Source organism: Dendrobates tinctorius, unplaced genomic scaffold (genome assembly GCF_039654945.1).
Source record: "Dendrobates tinctorius isolate UK_male_01 unplaced genomic scaffold, ASM3965494v1 ptg000172l, whole genome shotgun sequence".
Taxonomy (NCBI): Eukaryota; Metazoa; Chordata; class Amphibia; order Anura; family Dendrobatidae; genus Dendrobates; species Dendrobates tinctorius.
The window spans coordinates 609,795-631,018 of NW_027361839.1; the positions used below are offsets into that span (position 1 = coordinate 609,795).

General features: G+C 46.3%; 1 protein-coding gene across 2 annotated transcripts in view; it reads left to right on the forward strand.

The window, feature by feature from the left end:
- Positions 1-1,879: 1,879 nt before the first annotated feature.
- SPAG17 (sperm associated antigen 17) overlaps positions 1,880-21,224 on the forward strand; it is a 346,460-nt gene continuing 327,115 nt past the window's right edge. For both annotated transcript variants that reach the window (XM_073551016.1, XM_073551017.1), the window contains exon 1: positions 1,880-2,008. In XM_073551016.1, the coding sequence (XP_073407117.1) occupies positions 1,904-2,008 (105 nt within the window). In that variant the 5' untranslated portion in view covers positions 1,880-1,903. The remainder of the gene's footprint in view (positions 2,009-21,224) is intronic.

Below are 21,224 nucleotides of genomic sequence, written 5' to 3' on the forward strand. Positions count from 1 at the left end.
TATATACACACAGTATTAGCACAGAGCGCGGTATATACACACAGTATTAGCACAGAGCGCGGTATATACACACAGTATTAGCACAGAGCGCGGTATATACACACAGTATTAGCACAGAGCGCGGTATATACACACAGTATTAGCACAGAGCGCGGTGTATACACAGTATTAGCACAGAGCGCGGTATATACACAGTATTAGCACAGAGCGCGGTATATACACAGTATTAGCACAGAGCGCGGTATATACACACAGTATTAGCACAGAGCGCGGTATATATACACAGTATTAGCACAGAGCGCGGTATATACACACAGTATTAGCACAGAGCGCGGTGTATACACACAGTATTAGCACAGAGCGCGGTATATATACACAGTATTAGCACAGAGCGCGGTATATACACACAGTATTAGCACAGAGCGCGGTATATACACACAGTATTAGCACAGAGCGCGGTATATATACACAGTATTAGCACAGAGCGCGGTATATACACAGTATTAGCACAGAGCGCGGTGTATACACACAGTATTAGCACAGAGCGCGGTATATATACACAGTATTAGCACAGAGTGCGGTATATACACAGTATTAGCACAGAGCGCGGTGTATACACACAGTATTAGCACAGAGCGCGGTATATATACACAGTATTAGCGCAGAGCGCGGTATATACACACAGTATTAGCACAGAGCGCGGTATATACACTGTATTAGTGCAGAGCGCGGTATATACACACAGTATTAGCACAGAGCGCGGTGTATACACAGTATTAGCGCAGAGCGCGGTATATACACACAGTATTAGCACAGAGCGCGGTATATATACACAGTATTAGCGCAGAGCGCGGTATATACACACAGTATTAGCGCAGAGCGCGGTATATACACACAGTATTAGCGCAGAGCGCGGTATATACACACAGTATTAGCACAGAGCGCGGTATATACACAGTATTAGCGCAGAGCGCGGTATATACACAGTATTAGCGCAGAGCGCGGTGTATATACACACAGTATTAGCACAGAGCGCGGTATATATACACAGTATTAGCGCAGAGCGCGGTATATACACAGTATTAGCGCAGAGCGCGGTATATACACACAGTATTAGCACAGAGCGCGGTATATACGCACAGTATTAGCACAGAGCGCGGTATATACACAGTATTAGCACAGAGCGCGGTGTATACACACAGTATTAGCACAGAGCGCGGTATATACACACAGTATTAGCGCAGAGCGCGGTATATACACACAGTATTAGCACAGAGCGCGGTATATACACACAGTATTAGCACAGAGCGCGGTATATACACACAGTATTAGCACAGAGCGCGGTATATACACACAGTATTAGCACAGAGCGCGGTATATACACACAGTATTAGCACAGAGCGCGGTATATACACACAGTATTAGCGCAGAGCGCGGTATATACACACAGTATTAGCACAGAGCGCGGTATATACACACAGTATTAGCACAGAGCGCGGTATATACACACAGTATTAGCACAGAGCGCGGTATATACACACAGTATTAGCGCAGAGCGCGGTATATACACACAGTATTAGCACAGAGCGCGGTATATACACACAGTATTAGCACAGAGCGCGGTGTATACACAGTATTAGCGCAGAGCGCGGTATATACGCACAGTATTAGCACAGAGCGCGGTATATACACAGTATTAGCACAGAGCGCGGTATATACACACAGTATTAGCACAGAGCGCGGTATATACACAGTATTAGCACAGAGCGCGGTATATACACACAGTATTAGCACAGAGCGCGGTATATACAGACACTAGGACGCGGCAGGGAGGGGCCTGGTCACGGTTGTTGCTAGGATACCTGCGCGTCTCCCGGAAGTCGCGGATCTCCGCTCCATCATCATGGCACCAAAGAGAACGAAGAGTTCAGCGCAACCCGGAGCCGCCGGCAGCAGCGGGAGCCCCGGAGCCTGGGAGCCGGGCCTGGTGAGCGCAGCCCTGCAAGAGGTACGGGAGGCACCGGGGGGACTGCGGGGGTGAGGGGCTGTGCGCGGACACCGGACACACCGCGGACACCGCACACACCGCAGACACCGGACACACCGCAGACACCTCACACACCGCAGACACCGAACACACCGCAGACACCGGACACACCGCAGACACCGCACACACCGCAGACACCGGACACACCGCGGACACCGGACACTGCGGACACCGGACACACCGCAGACACCGCACACACCGCAGACACCGCACACACCGCAGACACCGCACACACCGCGGACACCGGACACACCGCAGACACCGCACACACCGCGGACACCGGACACACCGCAGACACCGAACACACCGCAGACACCGCAGACACCGCACACACCGCAGACACCGCACACACCGCGGACACCGGACACACCGCAGACACCGAACACACCGCAGACACCGGACACACCGCAGACACCGAACACACCGCAGACACCGGACACTGCGGACACCGGACACACCGCAGACACCGAACACACCACAGACACCGGACACACCGCAGACACCGGACACTGCGGACACCGGACACACCGCAGACACCGGACACACCGCGGACACCGCAGACACCGGACACACCGCGGACACCGGGGACACCGCAGACACCGGACACACCGCGGACACCGGACACACCGCGGACACCGCGGACACCGGACACACCGCGGACACCGGACACACCGCGGACACCGGACACACCGCGGACACCGCACACACCGCACCTCACACACCGCAGACACCGGACACACCGGACACACCGCGGACACCGCACACACCGCACCTCACACACCGCGGACACCGGACACACCGCGGACACCGCACACACCGCGGACACCGCACACACCGCGGACACCGCACACACCGCGGTCACCGGACACACCGCGGTCACCGGACACACCGCGGTCACCGGACACACCGCGGTCACCGGACACACCGCAGACACCGGACACACCGCGGACACCGGACACACCGCGGTCACCGGACACACCTCGGACACGGCAGACACCGGACACACCGCACCTCACACACCGCAGACACCGGACACACCGCGGACACCGGACACACCGCGGACATCGCAGACACCGGACACACCGAGGACACCGGACACACCGAGGACACCGCACACACCGCGGACACCGCACACACCGCGGACACCGCGGACACCGCACACACCGCGGACACACCGCGGACACCGCGGACACCGCACACACCGCACCTCACACACCGCGGACACCGGACACACCGCGGACACCGGACACACCGCGGACACCGGACACACCGCGGACACCGGACACACCGCGGACACCGGACACACCGCGGACACCGGACACACCGCGGACACCGGACACACCGCGGACACCGGACACACCGCGGACACCGGACACACCGCGGACACCGCACACACCGCACCTCACACACCGCAGACACCGGACACACCGGACACACCGCGGACACCGCACACACCGCACCTCACACACCGCGGACACCGGACACACCGCGGACACACCGCGGACACCGGACACACCGCGGACACCGGACACACCGCGGACACCGGACACACCGCGGACACCGGACACACCGCAGACACCGGACACACCGCGGTCACCGGACACACCGCGGTCACCGGACACACCGCGGTCACCGGACACACCGCGGTCACCGGACACACCGCAGACACCGGACACACCGCGGACACCGGACACACCGCGGTCACCGGACACACCTCGGACACGGCAGACACCGGACACACCGCACCTCACACACCGCAGACACCGGACACACCGCGGACACCGGACACACCGCGGACACCGGACACACCGCGGACATCGCAGACACCGGACACACCGAGGACACCGGACACACCGAGGTCACCGGACACACCGAGGACACCGCACACACCGCGGACATCGCAGACACCGGACACACCGAGGACACCGGACACACCGAGGACACCGCACACACCGCGGACACCGCACACACCGCGGACACCGCACACACCGCGGACACCGCACACACCGCGGACACACCGCGGACACCGCAGACACCGGACACACCGCGGACACCGCACACACCGCACCTCACACACCGCGGACACCGGACACACCGCGGACACCGGACACTGCGGACTGCGGACACCGGACACACCGCGGACACCGGACACTGCGGACTGCGGACACCGGACACACCGCAGACACCGGACACTGCGGACTGCGGACACCGGACATACCGCAGACACCGGACACTGCGGACACCGGACACACCGCAGACACCGCAGACACCGGACACACCACACCGCGGACACCGGACACACCGCGGACACCGGACACACCGCGGACATCGGACACACCGCGGACACCGCGGACACCGGACACACTGCGGACACCGGACACACTGCGGACACACCGCACCACACACACTGCGGACACCGGACACACCGCACCTCACACACCGCGGACACACTGCAGCGCACACACCGCGGACACCGCACCCCACACACCGCAGACACCTCACACACCGCAGACACCGGACACACCGCACCTCACACACCGCGGACACCGCACCTCACACACCGCAGACACCTCACACACCGCGGACACCGCACCTCACACACCGCTGACACCGCACCTCACACACCGCTGACACCGCACCTCACACACCGCGGGCACCGCACCACACCCACCGCGGACACCGCACCGCGGACACACCGCACCTCACACACCGCGGACACACCGCACCGCACACACCGCGGACACCGCACCTCACACACCGCGGACATCGGACACACCGCGGACACCGCACCGCACACACTGCGGACACCGGACACCTCAAACACCGCGGACACCGCACCTCACACACCGCACCTCACACACCGCGGACACCGCACCTCACACACCGCACCACACACACCGCGGACACCGCACCACACACACTGCGGACACCGCACCTCACACACCGCAGACACCGCACCGAGAGAATAGCTCTACACCGGACACCGGGTATAATAATCATCTAATATAGGAGAATAGCCCTACACCGGACACCGGGTATAATAATCATCTAATATAGGAGAATAGCTCTACACCGGACACCGGGTATAATAATCATCTAATATAGGAGAATAGCTCTACACCGGACACCGGGTATAATAATCATCTAATATAGGAGAATAGCCCTACACCGGACACCGGGTATAATAATCATCTAATATAGGAGAATAGCCCTACACCTGACACCGGGTATAATAATCATCTAATATAGGAGAATAGCCCTACACCAGACACCGGGTATAATAATCATCTAATATAGGAGAATAGCTCTACACCGGACACCGGGTATAATAATCATCTAATATAGGAGAATAGCTCTACACCGGACACCGGGTATAATAATCATCTAATATAGGAGAATAGCCCTACACCAGACACCGGGTATAATAATCATCTAATATAGGAGAATAGCTCTACACCAGACACCGGGTATAATAATCATCTAATATAGGAGAATAGCTCTACACCAGACACCGGGTATAATAATCATCTAATATAGGAGGATAGCCCTACACCAGACACCGGGTATAATAATCATCTAATATAGGAGAATAGCTCTACACCGGACACCGGGTATAATAATCATCTAATATAGGAGAATAGCTCTACACCAGACACCGGGTATAATAATCATCTAATATAGGAGGATAGCCCTACACCAGACACCGGGTATAATAATCATCTAATATAGGAGAATAGCTCTACACCTGACACCGGGTATAATAATCATCTAATATAGGAGGATAGCCCTACACCAGACACCGGGTATAATAATCATCTAATATAGGAGAATAGCTCTACACCGGACACCGGGTATAATAATCATCTAATATAGGAGAATAGCTCTACACCAGACACCGGGTATAATAATCATCTAATATAGGAGAATAGCCCTACACCGGACACCGGGTATAATAATCATCTAATATAGGAGAATAGCTCTACACCTGACATCGGGTATAATAATCATCTAATATAGGAGAATAGCTCTACACCAGACACCGGGTATAATAATCATCTAATATAGGAGAATAGCTCTACACCTGACACCGGGTATAATAATCATCTAATATAGGAGAATAGCTCTACACCAGACACCGGGTATAATAATCATCTAATATAGGAGGATAGCCCTACACCAGACACCGGGTATAATAATCATCTAATATAGGAGAATAGCTCTACACCGGACACCGGGTATAATAATCATCTAATATAGGAGAATAGCTCTACACCAGACACCGGGTATAATAATCATCTAATATAGGAGGATAGCCCTACACCAGACACCGGGTATAATAATCATCTAATATAGGAGAATAGCTCTACACCTGACACCGGGTATAATAATCATCTAATATAGGAGGATAGCCCTACACCAGACACCGGGTATAATAATCATCTAATATAGGAGAATAGCTCTACACCGGACACCGGGTATAATAATCATCTAATATAGGAGAATAGCTCTACACCAGACACCGGGTATAATAATCATCTAATATAGGAGAATAGCCCTACACCGGACACCGGGTATAATAATCATCTAATATAGGAGAATAGCTCTACACCAGACACCGGGTATAATAATCATCTAATATAGGAGAATAGCTCTACACCTGACACCGGGTATAATAATCATCTAATATAGGAGAATAGCTCTACACCGGACACCGGGTATAATAATCATCTAATATAGGAGAATAGCTCTACACCAGACACCGGGTATAATAATCATCTAATATAGGAGAATAGCCCTACACCAGACACCGGGTATAATAATCATCTAATATAGGAGAATAGCCCTACACCGGACACCGGGTATAATAATCATCTAATATAGGAGAATAGCCCTACACCAGACACCGGGTATAATAATCATCTAATATAGGAGAATAGCTCTACACCGGACACCGGGTATAATAATCATCTAATATAGGAGAATAGCCCTACACCGGACACCGGGTATAATAATCATCTAATATAGGAGAATAGCCCTACACCAGACACCGGGTATAATAATCATCTAATATAGGAGAATAGCTCTACACCGGACACCGGGTATAATAATCATCTAATATAGGAGAATAGCCCTACACCGGACACCGGGTATAATAATCATCTAATATAGGAGAATAGCCCTACACCGGACACCGGGTGTAATAATCATCTAATATAGGAGAATAGCTCTACACCGGACACCGGGTGTAATAATCATCTAATATAGGAGAATAGCTCTACACCAGACACCGGGTATAATAATCATCTAATATAGGAGAATAGCTCTACACCAGACACCGGGTATAATAATCATCTAATATAGGAGAATAGCCCTACACCAGACACCGGGTATAATAATCATCTAATATAGGAGAATAGCTCTACACCAGACACCGGGTATAATAATCATCTAATATAGGAGAATAGCTCTACACCAGACACCGGGTATAATAATCATCTAATATAGGAGAGTAGCCCTACACCGGACATCGGGTATAATAATCATCTAATATAGGAGAATAGCTCTACACCAGACACCGGGTATAATAATCATCTAATATAGGAGAATAGCTCTACACCGGACACCGGGTATAATAATCATCTAATATAGGAGAATAGCTCTACACCAGACACCGGGTATAATAATCATCTAATATAGGAGAATAGCTCTACACCAGACACCGGGTATAATAATCATCTAATATAGGAGAGTAGCCCTACACCGGACATCGGGTATAATAATCATCTAATATAGGAGAATAGCTCTACACCAGACACCGGGTATAATAATCATCTAATATAGGAGAATAGCTCTACACCAGACACCGGGTATAATAATCATCTAATATAGGAGAATAGCTCTACACCAGACACCGGGTATAATAATCATCTAATATAGGAGAATAGCTCTACACCAGACACCGGGTATAATAATCATCTAATATAGGAGAATAGCTCTACACCAGACACCGGGTATAATAATCATCTAATATAGGAGAATAGCCCTACACCAGACACCGGGTATAATAATCATCTAATATAGGAGAATAGCTCTACACCAGACACCGGGTATAATAATCATCTAATATAGGAGAATAGCTCTACACCAGACACCGGGTATAATAATCATCTAATATAGGAGAGTAGCCCTACACCAGACACCGGGTATAATAATCATCTAATATAGGAGAATAGCTCTACACCAGACACCGGGTATAATAATCATCTAATATAGGAGAATAGCCCTACACCAGACACCGGGTATAATAATCATCTAATATAGGAGAATAGCTCTACACCGGACACCGGGTATAATAATCATCTAATATAGGAGAATAGCTCTACACCGGACACCGGGTATAATAATCATCTAATATAGGAGAATAGCTCTACACCTGACATCGGGTATAATAATCATCTAATATAGGAGAATAGCCCTACACCAGACACCGGGTATAATAATCATCTAATATAGGAGGATAGCTCTACACCAGACACCGGGTATAATAATCATCTAATATAGGAGAATAGCTCTACACCGGACACCGGGTATAATAATCATCTAATATAGGAGGATAGCTCTACACCTGACACCGGGTATAATAATCATCTAATATAGGAGAATAGCTCTACACCGGACACCGGGTATAATAATCATCTAATATAGGAGAATAGCTCTACACCAGACACCGGGTATAATAATCATCTAATATAGGAGAATAGCCCTACACCAGATACCGGGTGTAATAATCATCTAATATAGGAGAATAGCTCTACACCAGACACCGGGTATAATAATCATCTAATATAGGAGAATAGCTCTACACCAGACACCGGGTATAATAATCATCTAATATAGGAGAATAGCTCTACACCAGACACCGGGTATAATAATCATCTAATATAGGAGAATAGCTCTACACCGGACACCGGGTATAATAATCATCTAATATAGGAGAATAGCTCTACACCAGACACCGGGTATAATAATCATCTAATATAGGAGAATAGCTCTACACCAGACACCGGGTATAATAATCATCTAATATAGGAGAATAGCTCTACACCGGACACCGGGTATAATAATCATCTAATATAGGAGAATAGCTCTACACCAGACACCGGGTATAATAATCATCTAATATAGGAGAATAGCTCTACACCAGACACCGGGTATAATAATCATCTAATATAGGAGAAAAGCTCTACACCTGACACCGGGTATAATAATCATCTAATATAGGAGAATAGCTCTACACCGGGTATAATAATCATCTAAATCATCTAATATGGGAGAATAGCTCTACACCAGACACCGGGTATAATAATCATCTAATATAGGAGAATAGCTCTACACCAGACACCGGGTATAATAATCATCTAATATAGGAGAATAGCCCTACACCAGATACCGGGTGTAATAATCATCTAATATAGGAGAATAGCCCTACACCGGACACCGGGTATAATAATCATCTAATATAGGAGAATAGCCCTACACCGGACACCGGGTATAATAATCATCTAATATAGGAGAATAGCCCTACACCAGACACCGGGTATAATAATCATCTAATATAGGAGAATAGCCCTACACCAGACACCGGGTATAATAATCATCTAATATAGGAGAATAGCTCTACACCAGACACCGGGTATAATAATCATCTAATATAGGAGAATAGCCCTACACCAGACACCGGGTATAATAATCATCTAATATAGGAGAATAGCTCTACACCAGACACCGGGTATAATAATCATCTAATATAGGAGAAAAGCTCTACACCGGACACCGGGTATAATAATCATCTAATATAGGAGAGTAGCCCTACACCGGACATCGGGTATAATAATCATCTAATATAGGAGAATAGCTCTACACCAGACACCGGGTATAATAATCATATAATATAGGAGAATAGCCCTACACCGGACACCGGGTATAATAATCATCTAATATAGGAGAATAGCTCTACACCGGACACCGGGTATAATAATCATCTAATATAGGAGAATGGCTCTACACCAGACACCGTGTATAATAATCATCTAATATAGGAGAATAGCTCTACACCGGACACCGGGTGTAATAATCATCTAATATAGGAGAATAGCTCTACACCGGACACCGGGTATAATAATCATCTAATATAGGAGAATAGCTCTACACCAGACACCGGGTATAATAATCATCTAATATAGGAGAATAGCTCTACACCGGACACCGGGTGTAATAATCATCTAATATAGGAGGATAGCTCTACACCGGACACCGGGCGTAATAATCATCTAATATAGGAGAATAGCTCTACACCGGACACCGGGTATAATAATCATCTAATATAGGAGAATAGCCCTACACCTGGTATAATAATCATCTGATATAGGAGAATAGCCCTACACCGGACACCGGGTATAATAATCATCTAATATAGGAGGATAGCTCTACACCGGACACCGGGTATAATAATCATCTAATATAGGAGAATAGCCCTACACCGGACACCGGGTATAATAATCATCTAATATAGGAGAATGGCCCTACACCGGACACCGGGTATAATAATCATCTAATATAGGAGAATAGCTCTACACCAGACACCGGGTATAATAATCATCTAATATAGGAGAATAGCTCTACACCAGACACCGGGTATAATAATCATCTAATATAGGAGAATAGCTCTACACCGGACACCGGGTATAATAATCATCTAATATAGGAGAATAGCTCTACACCAGACACCGGGTATAATAATCATCTAATATAGGAGAATAGCTCTACACCAGACACCGGGTATAATAATCATCTAATATAGGAGAATAGCTCTACACCGGACACCGGGTATAATAATCATCTAATATAGGAGAATAGCTCTACACCAGACACCGGGTATAATAATCATCTAATATAGGAGAATAGCTCTACACCAGACACCGGGTATAATAATCATCTAATATAGGAGAAAAGCTCTACACCTGACACCGGGTATAATAATCATCTAATATAGGAGAATAGCTCTACACCGGGTATAATAATCATCTAAATCATCTAATATGGGAGAATAGCTCTACACCAGACACCGGGTATAATAATCATCTAATATAGGAGAATAGCTCTACACCAGACACCGGGTATAATAATCATCTAATATAGGAGAATAGCCCTACACCAGATACCGGGTGTAATAATCATCTAATATTGGAGAATAGCTCTACACCAGACACCGGGTATAATAATCATCTAATATAGGAGAATAGCCCTACACCAGACACCGGGTATAATAATCATCTAATATAGGAGAATAGCTCTACACCAGACACCGGGTATAATAATCATCTAATATAGGAGAATAGCTCTACACCAGACACCGGGTATAATAATCATCTAATATAGGAGAAAAGCTCTACACCGGACACCGGGTATAATAATCATCTAATATAGGAGAGTAGCCCTACACCGGACATCGGGTATAATAATCATCTAATATAGGAGAATAGCTCTACACCAGACACCGGGTATAATAATCATCTAATATAGGAGAAAAGCTCTACACCGGACACCGGGTATAATAATCATCTAATATAGGAGAGTAGCCCTACACCGGACATCGGGTATAATAATCATCTAATATAGGAGAATAGCCCTACACCAGACACCGGGTATAATAATCATCTAATATAGGAGAATAGCTCTACACCAGACACCGGGTATAATAATCATCTAATATAGGAGGATAGCTCTACACCGGACACCGGGTATAATAATCATCTAATATAGGAGGATAGCTCTACACCAGACACCGGGTATAATAATCATCTAATATAGGAGAATAGCTCTACACCGGACACCGGGTATAATAATCATCTAATATAGGAGAATAGCTCTACACCGGACACCGGGTATAATAATCATCTAATATAGGAGAATAGCTCTACACCTGACACCGGGTATAATAATCATCTAATATAGGAGAATAGCTCTACACCTGACACCGGGTATAATAATCATCTAATATAGGAGGATAGCTCTACACCGGACACCGGGTATAATAATCATCTAATATAGGAGGATAGCTCTACACCAGACACCGGGTATAATAATCATCTAATATAGGAGAATAGCTCGACACCGGACACCGGGTATAATAATCATCTAATATAGGAGGATAGCTCTACACCTGACACCGGGTATAATAATCATCTAATATAGGAGAATAGCTCTACACCGGACACCGGGTATAATAATCATCTAATATAGGAGAATAGCTCTACACCAGACACCGGGTATAATAATCATCTAATATAGGAGAATAGCCCTACACCAGATACCGGGTGTAATAATCATCTAATATAGGAGAATAGCTCTACACCAGACACCGGGTATAATAATCATCTAATATAGGAGAATAGCTCTACACCAGACACCGGGTATAATAATCATCTAATATAGGAGAATAGCTCTACACCAGACACCGGGTATAATAATCATCTAATATAGGAGAATAGCTCTACACCGGACACCGGGTATAATAATCATCTAATATAGGAGAATAGCTCTACACCAGACACCGGGTATAATAATCATCTAATATAGGAGAATAGCTCTACACCAGACACCGGGTATAATAATCATCTAATATAGGAGAATAGCTCTACACCGGACACCGGGTATAATAATCATCTAATATAGGAGAATAGCTCTACACCAGACACCGGGTATAATAATCATCTAATATAGGAGAATAGCTCTACACCAGACACCGGGTATAATAATCATCTAATATAGGAGAAAAGCTCTACACCTGACACCGGGTATAATAATCATCTAATATAGGAGAATAGCTCTACACCGGGTATAATAATCATCTAAATCATCTAATATGGGAGAATAGCTCTACACCAGACACCGGGTATAATAATCATCTAATATAGGAGAATAGCTCTACACCAGACACCGGGTATAATAATCATCTAATATAGGAGAATAGCCCTACACCAGATACCGGGTGTAATAATCATCTAATATAGGAGAATAGCTCTACACCAGACACCGGGTATAATAATCATCTAATATAGGAGAATAGCCCTACACCAGACACCGGGTATAATAATCTTCTAATATAGGAGAATAGCTCTACACCAGACACCGGGTATAATAATCATCTAATATAGGAGAAAAGCTCTACACCGGACACCGGGTGTAATAATCATCTAATATAGGACAATAGCCCTACACCGGACACCGGGTATAATAATCATCTAATATAGGAGAATAGCTCTACACCAGACACCGGGTATAATAATCATCTAATATAGGAGAATAGCTCTACACCAGACACCGGGTATAATAATCATATAATATAGGAGAATAGCCCTACACCGGACACCGGGTATAATAATCATCTAATATAGGAGAATAGCTCTACACCGGACACCGGGTATAATAATCATCTAATATAGGAGAATAGCTCTACACCAGACACCGTGTATAATAATCATCTAATATAGGAGAATAGCTCTACACCGGACACCGGGTGTAATAATCATCTAATATAGGAGAATAGCTCTACACCAGACACCGGGTATAATAATCATCTAATATAGGAGAATAGCTCTACACCGGACACCGGGTATAATAAACATCTAATATAGGAGAATAGCTCTACACCAGACACCGGGTATAATAATCATCTAATATAGGAGAATAGCTCTACACCGGACACCGGGTATAATAATCATCTAATATAGGAGAATAGCCCTACACCGGACACCGGGTATAATAATCATCTAATATAGGAGAATAGCTCTACACCGGACACCGGGTATAATAATCATCTAATATAGGAGAATAGCTCTACACCGGACACCGGGTATAATAATCATCTAATATAGGAGAATAGCCCTACACCGGACACCGGGTATAATAATCATCTAATATAGGAGAATAGCTCTACACCAGACACCGGGTATAATAATCATCTAATATAGGAGAATAGCTCTACACCGGACACCGGGTGTAATAATCATCTAATATAGGAGGATAGCTCTACACCGGACACCGGGCGTAATAATCATCTAATATAGGAGAATAGCTCTACACCGGACACCGGGTATAATAATCATCTAATATAGGAGAATAGCCCTACACCTGGTATAATAATCATCTGATATAGGAGAATAGCCCTACACCGGACACCGGGTATAATAATCATCTAATATAGGAGGATAGCTCTACACCGGACACCGGGTATAATAATCATCTAATATAGGAGAATAGCCCTACACCGGACACCGGGTATAATAATCATCTAATATAGGAGAATGGCCCTACACCGGACACCGGGTATAATAATCATCTAATATAGGAGAATAGCCCTACACCGGACACCGGGTATAATAATCATCTAATATAGGAGAATGGCTCTACACCAGACACCGGGTATAATAATCATCTAATATAGGAGAATAGCTCTACACCAGACACCGGGTATAATAATCATCTAATATAGGAGAATAGCTCTACACCGGACACCGGGTATAATAATCATCTAATATAGGAGAATAGCCCTACACCGGACACCGGGTATAATAATCATCTAATATAGGAGAATAGATCTACACCGGACACTGGGTATAATAATCATCTAATATAGGAAAATAGCTCTACACCAGACACCGGGTATAATAATCATCTAATATAGGAGAATAGCTCTACACCGGACACCGGGTATAATAATCATCTAATATAGGAGAATAGCTCTACACCGGACACCGGGTATAATAATCATCTAATATAGGAGAATAGCTCTACACCAGACACCGGGTATAATAATCATCTAATATAGGAGAATAGCTCTACACCAGACACCGGGTATAATAATCATCTAATATAGGAGAATAGCTCTACACCGGACACCGGGTATAATAATCATCTAATATAGGAGAATAGCTCTACACCGGACACCGGGTATAATAATCATCTAATATAGGAGGATAGCTCTACACCGGACACCGGGTGTAATAATCATCTAATATAGGAGAATGGCCCTACACCAGACACCGGGTATAATAATCATCTAATATAGGAGAATAGCTCTACACCAGACACCGGGTATAATAATCATCTAATATAGGAGAATAGCCCTACACCGGACACCGGGTATAATAATCATCTAATATAGGAGAATAGATCTACACCGGACACCGGGTATAATAATCATCTAATATAGGAGAATAGCTCTACACCGGACACCGGGTATAATAATCATCTAATATAGGAGAATAGCTCTACACCGGACACCGGGTATAATAATCATCTAATATAGGAGAATGGCTCTACACCGGACACCGGGTGTAATAATCATCTAATATAGGAGAATAGCCCTACACCGGACACCGGGTATAATAATCATCTAATAAAGGAGAATAGCTCTACACTGGACACCGGGTGTAATAATCATCTAATATAGGAGGATAGCCCTACACCAGACACCGGGTATAATAATCATCTAATATAGGAGAATAGCTCTACACCTGGTATAATAATCATCTAATATAGGAGAATAGCTCTACACCAGACACCGGGTATAATAATCATCTAATATAGGAGAATAGCTCTACACCAGACACCGGGTATAATAATCATCTAATATAGGAGAATAGCTCTACACCGGACACCGGGTATAATAATCATCTAATATAGGAGAATAGCTCTACACCAGACACCGGGTATAATAATCATCTAATATAGGAGAATAGCTCTACACCAGACACCGGGTATAATAATCATCTAATATAGGAGAATAGCTCTACACCGGACACCGGGTATAATAATCATCTAATATAGGAGGATAGCTCTACACCAGACACCGGGTATAATAATCATCTCATATAGGAGGATAGCTCTACACCTGACACCGGGTATAATAATCATCTAATATAGGAGAATAGCTCTACACCAGACACCGGGTATAATAATCATCTAATATAGGAGAATAGCCCTACACCTGACACCGGGTATAATAATCATCTAATATAGGAGGATAGCTCTACACCAGACACCGGGTATAATAATCATCTAATATAGGAGGATAGCTCTACACCGGACACCGGGTATAATAATCATCTAATATAGGAGAATAGCCCTACACCGGACACCGGGTATAATAATCATCTAATATAGGAGAATAGCTCTACACCGGACACCGGGTATAATAATCATCTAATATAGGAGAATAGCTCTACACCGGACACCGGGTATAATAATCATCTAATATAGGAGAATAGCTCGACACCAGACACCGGGTATAATAATCATCTAATATAGGAGAATAGCCCTACACCGGACACCGGGTATAATAATCATCTAATATAGGAGAATAGCTCTACACCGGACACCGGGTATAATAATCATCTAATATAGGAGAATAGCTCTACACCGGGTATAATAATCATTACAGGATGAGCCTCCCTCTATTTGGTGTTGTTTTTGGTTTGGGATCCCCCTGTCATTCTTGTGATCCACTGGGATCGGTTATCACATCTCTGCACCTGGTGCCAGGATTACCGCCTTCCCTTTTGTGCCACGTCTGACAGTTTGGTGTCTCGTAATCGTTTCATTCACCGTAGTTGCCATATTCCGGACTTGGTGTAAGTTACGAGATCGTTTCCTGGTTCTGTGGTTCTATAAAGTGCGGACAGTTAATCTTTATCTGATGTTACCATTGTCCTCTTCATCCTCATTGATGACGTTGTGGCTGGCGCCATCAGTAATCGTATGAGGATCTCGTTCGTGTTTTGCTGTATGGTCCTCGGTGCCTTGTTGTTATCCATTTTGTGCCTAGAAGTGTGTGACTGTTGTAGAGGTTCACTCTGGTAGGCGTTCGGCATTGGGTATAGTTCACACAGGCAGTGTTTGGTTTGGTCCACATACATGCAGTTTGTATGGCTTTCCACAGATTGCACAGCACTAAAACAAACTCAAACATAAATCCCAGTCTTGTCCAGGCGCTAACTAAAAAGAACAGACCCGGACTACTCGCACACGGCTGAGCTGATCTCGGTCACACAGAAGCACTCTTGTCCATAGCAGCAAGCGATACCTGTGGTTCTCCGCACACGGTGTGTGTTGACTTATCAGATAGATTGTGGCTTGTTTCTTTTCTAATCTCAAGACGCATCCAGTGTGGTCAGCCTCCCCAGCAGCGTGGCTTAGTGAGCACCTAGCTGGTTGTATGCAGAGCCAGCCAGGTGCTCTGATCAAAGCCTGAGATCTAGGCCTTATCCCTGGCCTACCTGGCATTGCTACATGTGCACACAATCCTTCAATCCTTTCCCATGTACAGGGTCCCGGAGCTGAGTGTACGGGTCGGCCGTTTGCTGGGAACAATAGTATCGTAACTTGGGCCGAGTGTAACAAATCTGTCGCCGATGTGAACAATGTAATCTTCTCATGTCCTGTAAATCCTTTACCAAGATTATCAGTGTTATCCTGGGTGTGAAGGATTGATACCTGCGCCATTTCCAAGTGAAACAAACCTTCACACGGGGCCACGATTAAAGGAACAGTACAGCAAATACCTGCCGCCAAGAGCAACATTTCCATGTGGGCCCAGTAGTGGCAGTACCCTGTGTGCCCGGTCCAGCAATTCTGTACCTGGTCCTAAGAATATTAGTACGATCCCCTGCGCCTCCTCCACATCCCCTTCGCGCCCCATATATAGCCACGGTGCCCCACCTATAGATCCTAGCCCGATGCCCATTGTAATAGATCCGTACCTGGCGCCAAATGGAGCAGAGTTGTACTTGGTGCACAAACGATGGCACGGTGTCAGGTCTACACCCGGTGCCAAGGAGGTCAGCACCCTCCGTGCCCCATGGAGCTCACTATGTTGGGAGTCAAAAGTAATTCTGTTAGTGGTAAAATGATGTCCCCATGCCCCAAATTCATGGGTCCTCCGATTCTAACAATTATTTCGAGCTGCTGACGGCCTTATGGAGGTGATTCTATGGCGCTGCTTCCCTGAGGTTACGGATTCGCCTTCGTTAATTTACCCGAGGATTTCGCTGCCGCCGACATCTGCACTTCTCCGTGACTTTGCACATCATGGTGGTGTCTGAGCCCACGTGGGAGCCCCCGGCCAGTGCGTTGGGCCCCTCAACTCTTTGTGACCCTCGGCAGCAGCGCTGGAAATAGCACATTAGATGGAGCAGATATTGCAGCCGCCTCTGCAGACCTCCACGTAACCGCTCATTACAGAGCCACAGACGCCTCGGTGCCGCGCTGCGCCCCATAATTTATACCGTCCTCGTGTGTAGATGTGAGGAGGGGGTCTCATCAGATGCCCTGAGAAGCAGCGCCGGAGGGTGCACCCACTACACATCGGAGGCGGACGCCATGTGCCTGCTGTGTGGCGCAGGAGGACCCCAGACAGCACCATGACCCCGAGTAGCCCCTGTAACTACCCCGCTAGGACAGTGTTGGTAGTAGCTAATCAGACCCCAGCACCCATTAGATGGGAGTCATGGTGGCCATTTATAGAAACTTTCACCCCTGGACCTCATTTACCACCCACCCAGGACCCCCAAAGATGAGAGAAGAGGGAGTATTGCTCCCTGCCCTGGGCACTGTACGAGGGAACGCCATCACGCTGCTCATCCTGAGCCTCCTGGTGCTAGAACAGTTTTCTGGACACCGACTCATTCCCCAGCATCAAGGGTTAATGCCGCCATGATCCGGCCCGGTCCTGTGAGCTGACGATCCATTCCCGTCGGTGGCGTGTTTTCGTGGTTAATCCTTCTCCCCCGCTCAGATCGCATTATTTGCACTTATTGAAATACATGGGGCTCTTAATATTTTGCACCTGTTGGAGGATTTTGGATTTCCTTTAGCCAGATCCAGCCATGTAATGAAGCCTTGTGCAAACACAGGGGCTTACTCCACGGCCGACGGGGCCGGAGCGCGTCTGGGAAGGGTCGAGGGGCCTTCCATGGGGTGGGGAGCGGTCGCACTCACACCTCGCCCCCCGCCTGTACAACACGCTCATTATTGTCACCTGGTGCTCGAGGGGTTACACAGGAAAAGGTCCCCAGAAAAATGAAAACTATAAATTAAGGCAAAAATAAAGCCCAACGGTCCGAGAGCCGGGGCCCATGATTGATAGGTGGGCTGGGGGCCCGGGCGAGTCCTCAGCTGGCCGCTGGAATCCCGGTAAAGCCACCTCTACGATTTGTAGGTTTAGGGGGGTGTCCGCCGCTGCTGGGGGGACGGGTGTCACCTGACCGCACCGCCAGAAAGGGGACATATATATATAATATATACATACACGTTATATATCCACTATATATGTATAAATATATATCCACACACACGGGTATAAATCTGTGTAGGAGAGCATATACAGTTGATACCGCATATATAGGAGCCAGTGCGTGGGCGGTTAACCCCTCCAGCGCCAGTCACCTGATGTCCTCACATTAACGTTCGCTCCCGTCCTGGAGCGTTTGTGACTTTAAAATGAAAAGGTTTTTTTCTTGGATCCATAAATGATTCCGGCCCCGAATATTCAGTGATTTCTATGGGGACACGGCTCTGACCGGAGGCCGCACTAGGGTCACTTCACACCAGCTTTAAAAAAATCCCCTTCATGGGATTCTGTGCCCCCATCAGGCGAGGTTCACATTGGCGTCGTGGTAATATTCCGTCAGGTCCTGATTCCCATAGACAACAGTAAAACTGCGAAATTCTGAGTAGTAAATATGAGCAAAAACGTGGCGGAGCTCTTATCACCAGATTATCCGCACATGGGAAAGAGAGAGTCCCCCCGATCACTGAAGCCATGACCTCAGCATCACATCCTGTAAAGCTTTTATTATCAAAATGAAAAACATAATAATAATAACCGGAACAATAACGGGTGAGATGACGGCGTCATGATGGAGCTCGTCTCCTTTATTCCACCTGTGCCTGTGACCCGGCACAATCTGACCATGGACGGAGTAGTACGTCATAGCTATCGGCCACACGCACAGGCGAGGTGCGGCCGATCACGGCTGGTTGTCAGCTGATTCTCACAGCTGACACCCGGCACTAAGTGCCAGGAGTGGTCATACTTACCACCGAAATGCTGCGATCGAACATGATTGCAGCATTCTGGGAGCAGGAAGAGGGCTGACAGCTCCCTCTGCCTTTAGATCGGGGACCCCGCAGTGTGACGTGGGGTCCCGATCGCTGCCATGGAGTCCTGATGTCGTCATGCTGCTACATCTGCATGCTATAGAAGCGATCAGCTTGCAAAAAATGAGTGGCCCCATAGTGGGACAAAGTGTAAAAGAATAAAGTAAAAAAAAAAATTTAAATTGTAAAAATATTAAAAAAACCCCCAATGTATTCTATCACTAAATATATGAATTAAAAAAAACCCTAAACAATAAAAGTACACACATTTAGTATCGCCGCATCCATAATGACCCGTTCTGTAAAACTGTCCCACTAGTTAACCCCTTTAGTGAACACCATAAAAAATGGCAAAAACAATGCTTTATCATCATACCACCAAACAAAAAGTGGAATAACACACGATCAAAAAGACGGATATAAATAACCATGGTACCGCTGAAAACGTCATCTTGTCCTGCAAAAAACAAGCTCCCACACAGCGTCATCAGCGAAAAAATAAAGTTCTAGCTCTCAGAATAAAGCGATGCAAAAATAATTATTTTTTTACATAAAATAATTTTTATTGTATAAAAAGCGCCAAAACCTAAAAAAAGACCTAAATGAGGTATCGCTGTAACCGTACTGACCCGAAGAATAAAACTGCTTTATCAATTTTACCGCACGCGGAACGGTGTAAACGCACCCCCCCCAAAAGAAATTCATTAAACGCTGGTTTTTGTTCATTCTCCCTCCCAAAAATCAGAATAAAAAAATCAAAAAATGTCATGTCCCCGAAAATGGTACCAATAAAAACGTCAACTCTTCCCGCAAAAAATAAGACCTCACATGACTCTGTGGGTCAAAATATGGAAAAATTATAGCTTTCAAAACTATTTTTTTGCAATAAAAAGTGTCTTTTAGTGTGAGACAGCTGCCAAACATAAAATCCCGCTATAAGGCCTCCTTCACACGTCCT